The sequence below is a fragment of the Dreissena polymorpha genome, chromosome 16 (assembly GCF_020536995.1).
Source record: "Dreissena polymorpha isolate Duluth1 chromosome 16, UMN_Dpol_1.0, whole genome shotgun sequence".
NCBI classification, from domain to species: domain Eukaryota; kingdom Metazoa; phylum Mollusca; class Bivalvia; order Myida; family Dreissenidae; genus Dreissena; species Dreissena polymorpha.
In genome coordinates, this window is record NC_068370.1 from 7,141,394 (window position 1) to 7,155,577 (window position 14,184).

At 32.4% G+C, this 14,184-nt stretch overlaps 1 protein-coding gene and 1 long non-coding RNA gene across 4 annotated transcripts; both read left to right on the forward strand.

Annotated features, from left to right (window-relative positions):
• Positions 1-795: 795 nt before the first annotated feature.
• LOC127861636 (uncharacterized) lies at positions 796-7,564 on the forward strand. 2 transcript variants are annotated; one of them, XM_052400311.1, is made up of 3 exons: positions 1,159-2,075; positions 3,994-5,086; positions 6,071-7,511. In XM_052400311.1, the coding sequence occupies exons 1-3, from the start codon at positions 1,332-1,334 to the stop codon at positions 6,550-6,552; spliced, it is 2,319 nt and encodes a 772-aa protein (XP_052256271.1). In that variant the 5' UTR covers positions 1,159-1,331; the 3' UTR covers positions 6,553-7,511. The 2 variants fall into 2 exon arrangements, 1 of the variants encoding a protein (XP_052256271.1); XR_008040303.1 differs by lacking the exons at positions 1,159-2,075; positions 3,994-5,086 and adding an exon at positions 796-885 and having other exon boundaries at positions 6,071-7,564.
• Positions 7,565-10,088: 2,524 nt separating this feature from the next.
• LOC127861658 (uncharacterized) lies at positions 10,089-12,946 on the forward strand. 2 transcript variants are annotated; one of them, XR_008040309.1, is made up of 3 exons: positions 10,089-10,185; positions 11,789-11,927; positions 12,651-12,946. It is a non-coding gene; the product is annotated as an uncharacterized LOC127861658 (long non-coding RNA). The 2 variants fall into 2 exon arrangements; XR_008040310.1 differs by lacking the exon at positions 10,089-10,185 and adding an exon at positions 10,207-10,270 and having other exon boundaries at positions 12,651-12,945.
• The last annotated feature ends 1,238 nt before the right edge of the window (positions 12,947-14,184 follow it).

Below are 14,184 nucleotides of genomic sequence, written 5' to 3' on the forward strand. Positions count from 1 at the left end.
TATTTGCGTGAAATAAATTAAATTAATATATATATTTATCATAAAATGCTAGATTGTTAAATGTATCACTCCTTATTACTTGTTAAGAGATTTCAATATACATGCAAAGACAGTTCAATTTGCACAAGATGCAGGTTTTATTTTCATTTGTATATTAAAATTTATTAATATTGTAATTCAATGGAAACGAAACGAAAATTCATTCTATGGAAAAGAAAATTACCACAACATTTAACGATTGTTAATGTATTCCGTTTTTATGGCTTTGTTTCATAATTGATTTAATGCGCCTCTTATAATACACTTTTGGTCGCTGATGAGCAATAACAATATCCACACCATTTATAGTTATAATCAAATTAATATATGTTTTATAAGTTTTGAAATATCATTTTTATAAGTCTTACTATAATAAAGAATACGGCTAATTTATTGTTTTGTTGTGTGGTATTGTCAGTATTTAGTCTTCCGACCACGTTTACTATGATGCTAATAACTAATTTGTATTTTTATAAAGAGGAAATTATATATATATGATGATACATTAATTAGTACTAAATATGATATATTTGCACTATTGTTTAAGAGTTGTAATGTTTATTTATTTTTTATCGTTTAATTGACTAAACAAAAGCCCTTTATATATGTTTTACGTGACTGCAACCAGTGTTTTTGCCAACCAGTCAGTGCGCATGCGCGGAAAATCCCGAATGTAAACAATAACAATTAACTCGTCTATATAGGGATCGGTACAAGCTAATTTTACCGGTCAAAATTTGGACCGGTTAACATATCGCGAGATTATACGAGGTTCAGGGGAAGTAATCCGTGTACCATTTCCGAACCGGAAACAAAACATTTCCCGAACTTTTTGACAGCTGACAGGTAAGAATAAAAGCTCGTTCTAGTTAAATAAGATTTATAGATAGTAGTCGATGGATACACATAGTGAAGTAACGCCAAGGAAAGTTAATAAACGTGAGATCTGTGCTGTGTGTAAGGATGAAATTAAAAACGGAAATGGCAGGCGGTTGAATTCGGCATCGGGCAATAAGAAAAATTTATCTGGTTTGTTGTTGAAATATGGTGAAATCGATATTGTTGGTGGCTTGATTTGTCGCGCTTGTGAGAAAAGAGGAATTCGACTCGATAAGAGTGTGTCAGACTTCCGGAGAGCGTGTCAAACAAATTTACATATATTATATTCAAAACGTGGTTCAAGTGATTCCTTCGACACGGGTGAGAGAAGAAAACATTTGAAAAAATCCTTATTTTCGGTTTCAGGAGAAAACACAGGTTCTTTTCCTTTATCAATATCATGTTCAAAACCGATGTTTCAATTTCCTGAACTTTCCCCAGTGTTCCAAGATAGTTCTTCCTTTGCAGACTCCAGAATTTCTGTAGATACATATATTACAACATCAACACCAATTGTCAGGAAGAACATTGATTTACAATATCTTTCTCCTGTAATTTGTATTTTGCAAGAGCATGATTATTGCAAAGAAACTGAAAAAAGACAAACAAACATCAGATCAAGATCTAAGAAATATAAGAAATACCATGAAGAATCTCATATACTCCAAAGTTTCAGCAATGACTTTAATAAAAATGATGACTTCATGAACAACAACGAATTTAATGACTTAATGAGCCAGCTACCTTTACGGTCAAGACAGCAGTTAGTTCAGTGTCTATTAAGTCATGATGGCATGAAAAGCTGCATAGAAAATGCATTCATTAAGCAAATATCAAATAATTGTGACTTTTTAATTAACAGGAAGCATGAACACGTTAGTGTGCTTATGTCTAAAGACTATGAAGACCTCAAGAACTTCAAATGGATTGATGTTGTACAAGAACTGAAGTTAAGTTGTCCATTTCTCCTTAAAGTGATATTAGCTGTTCTTGTACCTGACAGTATCTCGGATGAACAGAAAGTAGGTAGAACTGCCAGTCACATTCCAAGAATAGGAATGATTTATTCCATGTTAGCCCAGGGACGCAATACGATGCTTAGCAAGGTGCAACGAATCGTTGGTACTGTCTTATTTGACAACATCTGTGATCAAAAGGTAATTTATTACTCTTTTGTCTTAATGTAAAATAATTTGTGTATTTACGCAATGCACCATTATTCTGATCCAGAGCTCTGAAGATAGATAAAGGGCCTTTCCAACCATTAACTTTTTAATTTTTGATAAAAATTCTATGTTGTTGAGATGATTCTAATGAGCATCAACAAAGTAGGATTTAATGAACAATTATCATGTAACTGTCTTGTAAAGGCCCTTATATTCCTATTAAATAGGGCCCTCTGAGAGCATTTTGTCAGAAGAAATTTCATAAAAATTTATTTTCATTTTTAGCTCTACTATTATATATGAAATAAATCTAGTGGAGCTATCCTACTCACGTTCCTGTTCCTGTGAGTGTTTGAATTGTTAAATTTTGCGTACCACCTCAAATATGTCCTATGTCTCTTGACATGCACATGTATTGCTTTTATATTTTGCATACTTCTTTATCAACATGACCCCAACCTATTAACAAGAGCAGACAACTGTATCAAGCATTTTGTAAGAATTATGGCCCTTTTTTCACTTTGCATATGCATATTATTGATAAATCTATTTTAAAGTATGTTAAAATATTCTCTATGTTCCTTGTCATATTTCTTTTACGGTCAAATTAATAAATTTGCATTAAATTGCCAAAAAAATATTTTTTTGATGATCAGATTTGATTCATACTTTTACATATCACTTGCCTGGCATACCACAATGGACTTTACCCAAACCATCCTCCACTCACACCCCAGAATCCACCCCCCCCAAAAAAAAAATAATAGTTTTTCCTTTTTTTTAAAGATCATCTAATAAATGACCACACCCCCACATTATAACTCCCTCTCCACCCCAACCATACCCAAAGAGGCTGTATATTTTATTACAATGTCAGGTGCATTTGTGATTGTACTTTTAATTGTTTAAACTATAATCCTTAAAGTCATGGAATATTGCTTTTTAAGCTTAAATTATAGATAATACATTACAAAAATAAATGAAGATCATTAAATGAATAGTTTTGTTTGAGAAAATCACCAAAATGATGTCCATTCCCAGTTTGATGTCTTATTCCCAATTCACATAATACAGTGTTCTTTGTACAGATTCAACTTTACAGCACACTTATTTAATGAAAACAGGTCATTTTCTCAAGATGAGCTGATTACTTTTTCTTATTTTTTTAATTTCTGGTTTTCTTTTTCTTATAGAAAATGGCTCTTTTAAAGGTTGCATTCATTGTTGTAATTTTTTCCAACTTGTCTGCAACATATTTATTGAAACAGGGAAAAAGTTAAAAACTTACAAATTGTCTGTTGTTAATTATGTGATAACTCTTTATCAAGACAACACGTTTTGAACCTTTTTAAAATCAAAGATTGTTTAAACAGCAGTTTGTTTTGATATTAGTTTTGAAGTTAAATATATATATATATATATATATATATATATATATATATATATATATATATATATATATATATATATATATATATATATATATATATATATATATATATATATATATATATATATATATGTAAAGCATTTTGGTAAAAACAGAACTTCCATGCTCGAGATGAGCAATTTCAACTTGTATCTATATAATTTATAGAGTTGTCTCGAACACCTTGAAATATCCAGGCATTGTTTGGTAATGGGTTAAGCAGGTATATCTGTTTTTTTTTTATTTAACAGTATATCTCTGATGAAGTAGTCATCATTATAAAAAAAGAAAAATTTAATCATTAAAAACACCTCACCTTTTCCTACAATTGTTTCAAACTGTCAGATGAAGACATATACAAATTCTGCTATTTTTTGGTAACAGGTTAAGACAACTTCAAAAGTTCAAAGACTTTGATCTCTTGTGTACTTTTTCATTGAATTTAAGCAACTGATCTCTTTCATTTTAAATTTCTCCTAGGTCTTTGACAGACTACAGCCTCTTGGGGTCTGCTTATCATATAGTGGAAGAATCCAGTTAATAGAAAAATATGCTGGATATTTCAATAAAGAAGTAATCGATGCATTGAGAAAAGGGAAAAGATTGAGATTGGTTGGTGACAATATCAATTGGAGAACAAGTGTGCATGACGAAAGGAAAGATCACCATGGAGAGATGCACCATGCATTCGGATCCGCAGTTATAATCCAGAATACTTCTTTTGAGCATTTGCCAGACATTAAACTACAGATTCCCATCCAACATCTTAATTCCAGGAACTTTTTACCAACTAATCAAGAGTATGACAACATGCAAAAAGACTTTGCAATTTCATTGATAAAAGTGGCAGCTAATCATATTCCCTTCTTAAAAAACTATCAAGATGTGGTTCCAGAAAATGTTTGGAATGAATTAACGCCTGCTGGGTTAAACCAAAAGAATCATGTAATTCCCTTGCCTGTACTACACAGAAATGAACAGAAATATGATGAAGTTGTAGATATTCTGGACTTTTTTGAGGATTTCCTCACAGAATGCTACAATTCAGCTGGTGTGGATAGAGGTACCATAAAAACACATATTGGTGGCGATCAATTGACCAGAGAAAGGTTTTCTGGTGCAAAACGACTAAGAGCAGGTGGACTAAGTGCTAAGGAATGTTTTGAGCGCCTGTCTCCAATTACGTTCGAAATGTTTCATCTGCTAATGAACTATGTGAAGTTGATTTTTAAACAACTATACAATGAAAATAGTACAGGTGAACTTGGGACAATGAAGTGTGAAGCAACACGAATATTTAGAACCTCAGTAAATGAGAATGTGAATGAAAACTATGATGCAGATAAAGACTTTATAGTTTCATACGTTGATGCCTACATTGTAGAAGCAGTTATGGATTATTTTGGAATGGATGACCCACTAAGCTCACCAACTAGACATTGCCCTCTCTCTCAGACACAAACCAAAGCTGAAAAACAGTCCTGGGTCATGATTGAATTCTGTGAAATTGTCAAAAATTATGTGTGGGCTAAAGACGAAAAAACATCTCTATTCAAAGTGTCTGGAGTTGAATGTATGTGAAAGATAAAAATTAATATTTCATATGTAGCACGGTTGTGTATTCATAACAGAAGTGGTTTGGTTGTACATATTATTTATTATATTTATGTTGATAATAATAAAAATGATGGCCTGAAATTAAGAAAAACAATTATGAATAACAAATTAAATAACAATATTAAATTACATATTTCATTGAAATACACAATAATCAGGCAAATACATGTATATTACAATTAACAATACAATGCATTGTTACATACTCCCTCTGTTGGAAAAAATGGCTCCTGACATTTTAAATATAGAACACAAAAATTTAAATAACATACCTACCATAGCACACCCTTGACTATACCAGCAATTAACATTACTGACGTACACTTTCCACCAGAGTAAACAGTGTTTACCAGGTGCGTGGGAAAATTAAAAAAATCATGACCTATATATGTATGAAAACAGCTGTTCAATCAGCTGACAGTTGACCTACAAATGCAGATGTCAGTCAAATGTAAACAGAGTTGGTGCTATGTACAGGGAAAATATGCACAATTATTCAACTTAGAAGGCAAAATATAGTTACACACAATAATTGCAGTATAAATTATTTTATTGCAAATACATAAATCTGTTAAAACAGTCTATATTTAATGACCAAAATATTGATAAATATATCCTGATAATGATATAATGAAAACTTTTCTTTAGTAAACAGTAATACTTTTTATAACATTGACTTTAGAAGACAATGTACACAGATAAAAATTAAACAATACCATTCATCAGGTCTAAATATAATTAAACCATTGAAATATGAGAAATATATACCTGGAAAAACAAAATTAATTTAAAACAATTATTTTTAAGTATGTAAAAATGTTTTCATGAAATGCTTTCATGAAAAGCAGATATACAATGCATTTTTTATCCTTTGAAAACATTTTAATCAATTTCTGCTATTTTCATATGAAAAACATGTACTTATACTGTTTAATTTCAGGTGATGGAACTGTTGTTGAGGTACAACTAGGAAATGGAAGGAAAGTTAACCTATTTCTGAAGAAGAAGACATCTCAGCCAAAGTTACCCGATTATGTCAAACAGTACAGCCATCTTGTTCTTGAACTAGGATTGCAGTTTAAAACTTTAATAAGTTTATGCCATAGTCCAAACAGAAACAGAGGATTAGCATTGCTTAAAACAACCATGTTACATTTTAAGGCAAACAATGAATGCTCAAAATATGCATATGAAATAGCCCGTCTTCTAGTTCACCAGTTATGTATATTATCCGAAAAGAAAGCTTGTGAAGAGTTTTTTGGAATGTTTGTCAATACTACAGGAAAAGAAAATGCACACATTCCATGTGATTTGAAAATGGAGCACATAGTGAAAGACATAAAGTCCAATATCAAGCACATGTTTTCAAACAAAACAGACCAAAATATAACTAAAAGAAGCAGTGCATTGCCTGTTATTTAAGCAGTCTCAGAGGCATTTGATGACGTTACCGGTGTGATCATCAGGTCAAAGAGACATACTAGAACTTCCTCTCTGCATGATGAAGCAGAAATGATAAAGGATATTCATCAAATTCAACCATTTGTTTACAAAGCAGGACGAAAACTCTTATCATTTCCAAATGTACCAAAGCAAATGACTTGTGACTTGGATGAGAAAAAGTACCATACTTGGATTGAAACTCAAAAGTATAAGTATGCAACTGATCTCGGGAATTAGATATTTCATCAGTTATGTTTGCAAAAGCAATATACTCTTGAAGAACAAATACATGTTAAAAGATGTGTCCTAATCAGCAATTGCATAAACAGACATAAAATATCAAATGAACAGCGTCCTTGCAAAAATGGGTCTTATGCCATAAATAGTGCATCTTCAGACCAATCTGCAAATTTAACCCTCTGATCAGGGGATATCATGTCCGGTAATAAGACCACAATACTTGACGTGCTGTTTCAGCGGACAAGTAGCTTCTGACTACTCTGGTTGCACATGGTGTAAGACCTATTTCCCCATGTTACGGCTCATACTCTTTGTCATTTTAGAGAGAAGTCATGCTTTTGCATAGTGAATGAAAATGGGTGGAAAAGTCACATAAAATCACTTGGGTGTGTAAACTAAACTTACTGTTAGTGTGTGCATGCATAAACACGTGTTATTGATACATGTTTGAAATATAGCATTTTTAGGGCATTGCCTATAATTATCTCGTTTTGTAATATGTTTGTCATTAATTCCAAAGTATTGTTTTTTCTTGAACTTTACAAAGAGGGAGAGATGAGGGTGAATATCTGAATTTGTAATGTACATTGAATTTACCAACCAGTTATACAAGCAATAGTTTTTACATTGTAAATCCAATATCCAATGTCAGTAAACTGCTTAACTAAATAATAGAGCTTTCATATGCTTATATCTCATTATCTCATAAAAACTCTTTACAATTTCCTTTTCTGATAATATATCACATCAAATAACCCTTTACACATTTTCGACTGTTTAATTAAAGTATCTACTACAATCAGGCAGATTGCTGACAAACTGCATTGATTATGTCAAGAGCTGAAATCGTTAAATTATTAAGCTTCATTAATACTTAGCTTTATCGATATGTCTCTAGAACAAAATATTTCAATATATTTCATAAAAAATATAATAATCATGGCAAAGGAAATTCAATGGCCGGTATCTCAACAAAAGCATAATCGCCAAGACCTTAGCATCAGTTCGGTTCGTTAGGACCGAGCGCTACTTTCTTCCGCCTTCATTCCTTACTTGCTTTCATTTTTAAACCATTTTTTTTCTCTATCATATACAGAATTCTATTCTCCTAAGCAAGATGTTATTTTTAAAACTGAACTCCAAATATAAACGCTACAAATCGGTATAAAGTACGAACATGTCAACCGTAAATCTAGATTCTAAAACTCCAAAACGGTATAATGTTTGCAAAAGTTTAAGTTATAACATGCCGGGCTGCCGAAATCAGAAGAAAAACTTAATATATATATGTATATATCTGAAAACTACGTTACGTAAGCTTTCTAATGATATATAATTTGTCAAAATCGGCCCAGAAATGAAACAATAATTTAACAAAATACGTGAGTGGGTACATCAAATGTATAACCTCGGCGCTTCGATAAAAGATCGATAGTTACGACACGGTCACGTGACTTAGACACAACAAGATATTTGGCGTAACGGTCCCGTTTCTTATCCATGTAATCTAGAGTCCGTGGTATTAGCAGCCTATGGTTTGCGGTTTTCTGGGTCATAACGCGTAGCTTTAGTTAACCTGACCATATGTGCTCATTGGCGAACTCACGCATTTAATTGCTCATACGACACGGGTACGGTTATGTGCTCATATCTACTTTCGGGAATCACCATGAAATTATTGCCGTACTTAACGCAAAAAACATATGCCTAAGCTTATTGAATTGGAGTAAAAAACAATAATCAAAAGGAAAAAATATATGACGCCAATGGGCATGTGAAATCATGTCTGTACACATAACATCATTAACGTATGAAAACAAAATAAAGTTTGGTATGGTATACATGTGTACTTCAAGAGGATGGTGTAATTAAGTTTTGAATATATCTGCTGAAACGTAATATTGTAACTCACAAACATTTTACTGTAACAGACCTTTTTTTAAAGATAGGGCCTACAGAAAATACACGCCGAATATCTTTTTTTAAAGATATTTCTTGTTTAAAATAATTTATTTATTCTTTATTTTTTTGAGGTGGGGGGAGGGGGTGGCTAAGCTAAAATTTGTAAAAAGTAGTTTTGGCAAATTAATATCATCATAAGTGATGATAATCATTGTGACAAAAAAAAAATATGAAAAGAAATTCCTGTAATTTAAAGACTGGAGTAAAGTAAATCTCTTAATAATTTAAGTCATGAAATAAAGATGTTACCAGTGCACGGATAACCCATAACAATGTTAACTTTAAAAAGTAATACAGTATACTCACTTGGGTTGTACAGGGACCAGTTGGGCAACAAACTGTTGTAAGAGGGATTGGTTGAGTTCGTCATCAATTGAAGGTCTTGTGACTTCTTCATAGCCATAGCCGCACCATTTCAATTTCGTGTAGATTGTGGTTTTGGGATAATTATCAAGTTTTTCATTGAGCTCCTTCAAAACGTCTCCAAAGATGAAATCATAAGTCTTTTCAACGTTAGTGCCACTGGTTACAGATGGTCTCCTTTTTACCTCGAATTTAATATTCGGCCTGTCAATGCTTGTTGTTATTAGATTTGGCTCTCTCAGTTGTAATTCTCTAGCTATTTGTTTTTGTAGCGCTTTTGTAGCTGTAGCTGTCAGTGCTAAAACAAAGGCATCAGGGAACAAGGCTTTCAGCTTCCTCAATTCCAGGAATGTTGGTCTAAAACTCGGCCCCCATTTGACCACACAATGCGCCTCATCAATTACAATATGGGATACAGAGCTCTGCCAATGTTTGCTTCGAAAAAGTCTGAACACTGAATTCTTGATGAACTGTTCTGGATGTCCGATCACATAAGTAAAACCGCATGTTTTCAGTCTCGTTATTTCAATAGAAGGATCCTTATTTGTGTCATCTAATTGAGAAATAATACTTTCATTCAAATGGATAGCCGAATCACCATATCTTTCTATCTGTTCCTCGATAATGGAATTTAATGGTGAAACTATTAAGATGACGCTGTTTCTGAAATACGGCAACGATTCAAATACTAACGATTTTCCACATCCTGTCGGTAGAATGCCAATTGTGTCACCTTGTAACGCACTTCTGTGTTATCCAATTAAAATCGCCGATACAATAGCCTGTACCTGTTGTATATTATAGTCAACGGTTATATTCAACGGGGAACCAGTTTACAGAATAAGAAGCTTTTGGCTCCGTCTTTTTTATCGACGACAATACAGAGAAAGTAAACATATTGTTTTTTTATCCCTTGATTACTTTCTGCAAAATATTTAACGTTGGAATCAATAAGTCAGTTACTGCCCTTTGTTTATATTCGATAAGGATAAATAAATCAAAATAAATTGCAATTTATCATACGTGAAAACCCTATGTGTTTATTATGTGTGATTCAATTATATTGTCCAACAGCAGTTGAAGTATATGCGCTTTCTGCCGCTCGAATTATTGTGCAATGATTAATTTTGCTGTAAGCTTTTATCTCCATTGCAATTTGCATGTGATTTCGGAAGTTTTTTTGTTCGGATAAGTACTCAATGGAGCCTTGTTTTTTATATTTAATGTTTGTTATCAACGCTGGGTGTGACCCCTTATGTACCATTCCCTTTATGTACCAGTCCCTTTATGTACCACTTTGAGACTTTATGTACCACCTATATATTATGAAGGTGTTGTCCATTTTATTCATAGCAGTGTGAATGGGCATTAATAAGTGTTGATCGAGTCAAATTTGAGTTAATCAAATATTGTCTACTATAACATTGCAATTCATTGTACTGAATCATTTATTTCTTGCTATCAGAAAAGTTTTGACAATTTGGAAAAAAAGTTCAATAAAACTGATTAACTTAGTAACTCAGTTCTTACTTAAGTAAAATATTGCTGAATTATATGTTATATCTATTTTGTTATTGCAATTCATAATGTAATGTTAAGAGTAAAAAAAAAATTAAATAAAACTCAGTAACTTAGTAACTCAGTTCTTACTAAGTAAAATATTGCTAAATTATATGTTAAATATATAAATGTAGCAATCTAAATTACAAGTAAAAAATCTCAATTAGAATTATAATTAAAATTTTGTTCACATTCATAAATTGTTTTATTTCCAATAGCAAAAATAAAATGATAAAGCTAAAATGAAATGAACCTTATGCATGGTTACAGTATCTCTAATGAAGACTAATAACACTGTCTGGTGCTCAACAGCTCTAAATTCCTCACCTATGCCAGGTGTGAAATGTCATGTTTTTTTAGTAAAAATCCCAAACCAAATGGGTCCTTCTTCACAAGTGACACATTCCTCAAATAATTAGACCAATTTACAACAACATTTATACTTTTATACTTTATTCAATTTTACATAACAATAACATAGTCCAGCACATAATCTCATAATACATTTTCTTAATCAAATCATAATTTTTTATTGTTATTCTGTTATATTGTAATTTTAATACATATATAAATGCTTAATACATAAAAGTAGCACATGAAAAGCCAAACACATTTATCATTCACAAAATTGATAATGGAATACTTCCCCCAAAATAGTGTGAGGGCGCTGTATTTATCTCTATATATTATATATATGGTACATAAAGGGTCAGATAGTGGTACATAAAGGGGTGGTACATAAGGGGACTGGTACGTAAAGGGTGACATCCATCAACGCTATACAACTCGTTACAATCTATTCCTTTTCTTTGTATTATGTTTATTTAATATTCTGTCAGAACGATACATGTATTGCTAAATTATGTTGGATTGTAAAATGTGCCCAGTTAGGCAACTGTTAGCCTACATGTGTATCAAACCTACAACCACAAAACACCAAAGTGATGATCATCATGAAATAACAAATCAGTTACTGAGTTATCAAAATATCTTGTTGTTCTTGAACACACATACACAACAGTAACATATTATAGTATTTTCATTACATTAGAAGTATTATTAACTTTTTCATATTGCACTACACCAACAGGTACTCATCACTGACATCAGTTAAAGATTTTTGGCCAAAGGAAACATCTATTCCAAGCTGGCAGATCTTCATGGAATCAGCAGATCATCTTTCGTTATTTGACATGCCTTCACGAGTTCAATCAGCAAACATATGATCGGTAAATGTCTGTATTTCTAAAATCAATTACTCAATCATGATTTTAAACTGTTGTAGAAAATATGTTATTTATTTAAATACATCATGTCTTACATATAGGATCTGGCACGAGTTGTCATATCATACCATATTTTACGAGTTCAGGAATTTTGTAAGTAAGCCTTTTGCGAGCCTACTGATGAATTTCTAGACGTGTTTAATAAAATATGGTACATGTATGATGTGACAACGAGTGTGAGATCTTTTTTATCACATGCTTTTAAATGAGCAAATTAAATAAATATTTACGCAACATAATGATAAATCCCAAATATTGTTTACATTTCGTGGCATCATTTGACGTTGCAACGTCATTTCGGTGAAATAACAAAATGCGATTGGTCAATTAACGAAAACTAAGCCAATGAAAATGCTTAAAAAGTATATTACACAGGGTATAGCATGTGATAAAATATTATATAGATATTGGGTCAAATAATTAAAGTTAAAATCATTTTTCATTTTACAGGCATGGTACAATCATAATTTATTTACTTTTCATCTTTTTTTTATTCCTCATTTGTTTTTTTTAATTTGATACATAAACTATATGTGAATAAAAATCAATAGATGATAAAAACTTGAGCACAGTAAATAAATGAAAATTTAAACACAGTTAATCAAATCATGTATATAAATGCTTTATCATGTACTGTTAATTTTAAACACATGATACATTCCATAGGTTTCCAGTCCGTGTACAACAACAAACTTGCATGAAGGTTGGATTCTGCCACAAGGCCTGGGAGCAGTGGATGGGACACTCATACCCATAATACTGAATACGTTATAATACACACATGCAGTTGAACACAGCAGGAACTCTTGAAGAAATCAAAGTACTGGCAGTAGTGGTGTGACGATGCTTTTGAAGAGGATGGATATAAAACATCAATTTAAGTTTATCTATATCACCACAAGTGTGTATGTTGATACGAACATTTGGGTACGATAAAAATTTTGGGTACGAAAAAAAATTTGGTACGAAAAAAATTTGCGTACGAAACATTTTTGGTACGAAAAAAAGTTTAGGGGTACGCGGAAGTAGTACCCGTGGGTAACTTGACCCATTGAGCGAAACTGGGAGGCGGGTCACATTCTTGTTCATTAAGTATGGCAATACCTTCATGATGATTCTCGAAAGTAGGTATGAGCACATAGCCGGACCATGTGAGCTCAATCGTATGAGCACTTGACTATCCGAGTTCGCCCACGAACATATGGATAAGTTAACTAATAGCGAAATGACCTTATACATGTATATGCTGAAATCTAACAATCGAACGAAATATCAAACATGGTATGTACAATTAGGTGGTTGTGTAATTTCTGTTAGAATATTGTATTCAATATGTAAATTTTAAATGATTGTGCCCGCACTTGAGTTTGTTGCCTTGTTTGAGTCTATACGCGCCTAGGCTGCACCCAGTGTGTGTATTTGTGTTTTTCCAAGGTAATGAGTTACCTCCGCGCTAAAGCTGCATAATGTTGGGACCCGGAGTGTGTCCAGCACTCCTACCTAATAAGATTAGATTGACGACAGTTGGGATGAATTTTGAATGTTAGCTGCAATTTCCAGCTATTTGTTTTGTACTGAAATACTTTTTAATTTTTTATATGGTCAAATGCTGCGGGGGGGGGGGGTGAGATTATCCCGAAAAAAACACCTGTCCGGAATAGTGACCACAAAACATACAAAATATACAATGCGCCGGGAGCGGTAATCGAACCTGTGTCGTAAAGGTGAAAAAGCGAACCGCTACCACTGCGCTAGCGGGACGGACAATTACGCAAAAAATGTTGTTTTATCTATATATATTATAGCAGTGCAGCGTTTACAATTTGCAGGTTCGAAATCGTTCGCATTCTTTAGTTTTGTGATCACGTAAAAAGTTAATTTTACATGTTTTTATTCGCAATTTATTTACTTAATCGAGAACAAATATCAAACAAAATAGAGAAAATATATAATTGTTTCATTGGTCCATAAAAATAAAATGTATGCAAAATTACTAATTTTAAATTAATGTTCTGATACACTTATTGAATCTGTTTCCCCAGGATATGCTGTTCTATTTATATTTACCTTTATCAACACGAACGACAACTCTGCTAGGAGAATGTTATCAATGAAAATCAACGAGCAATCTCCTACGCAGTGGCAAATGCCAAGGGAAGTAACTGAAAAATCGAGTTATCTCAATCGGACTTTTACATAG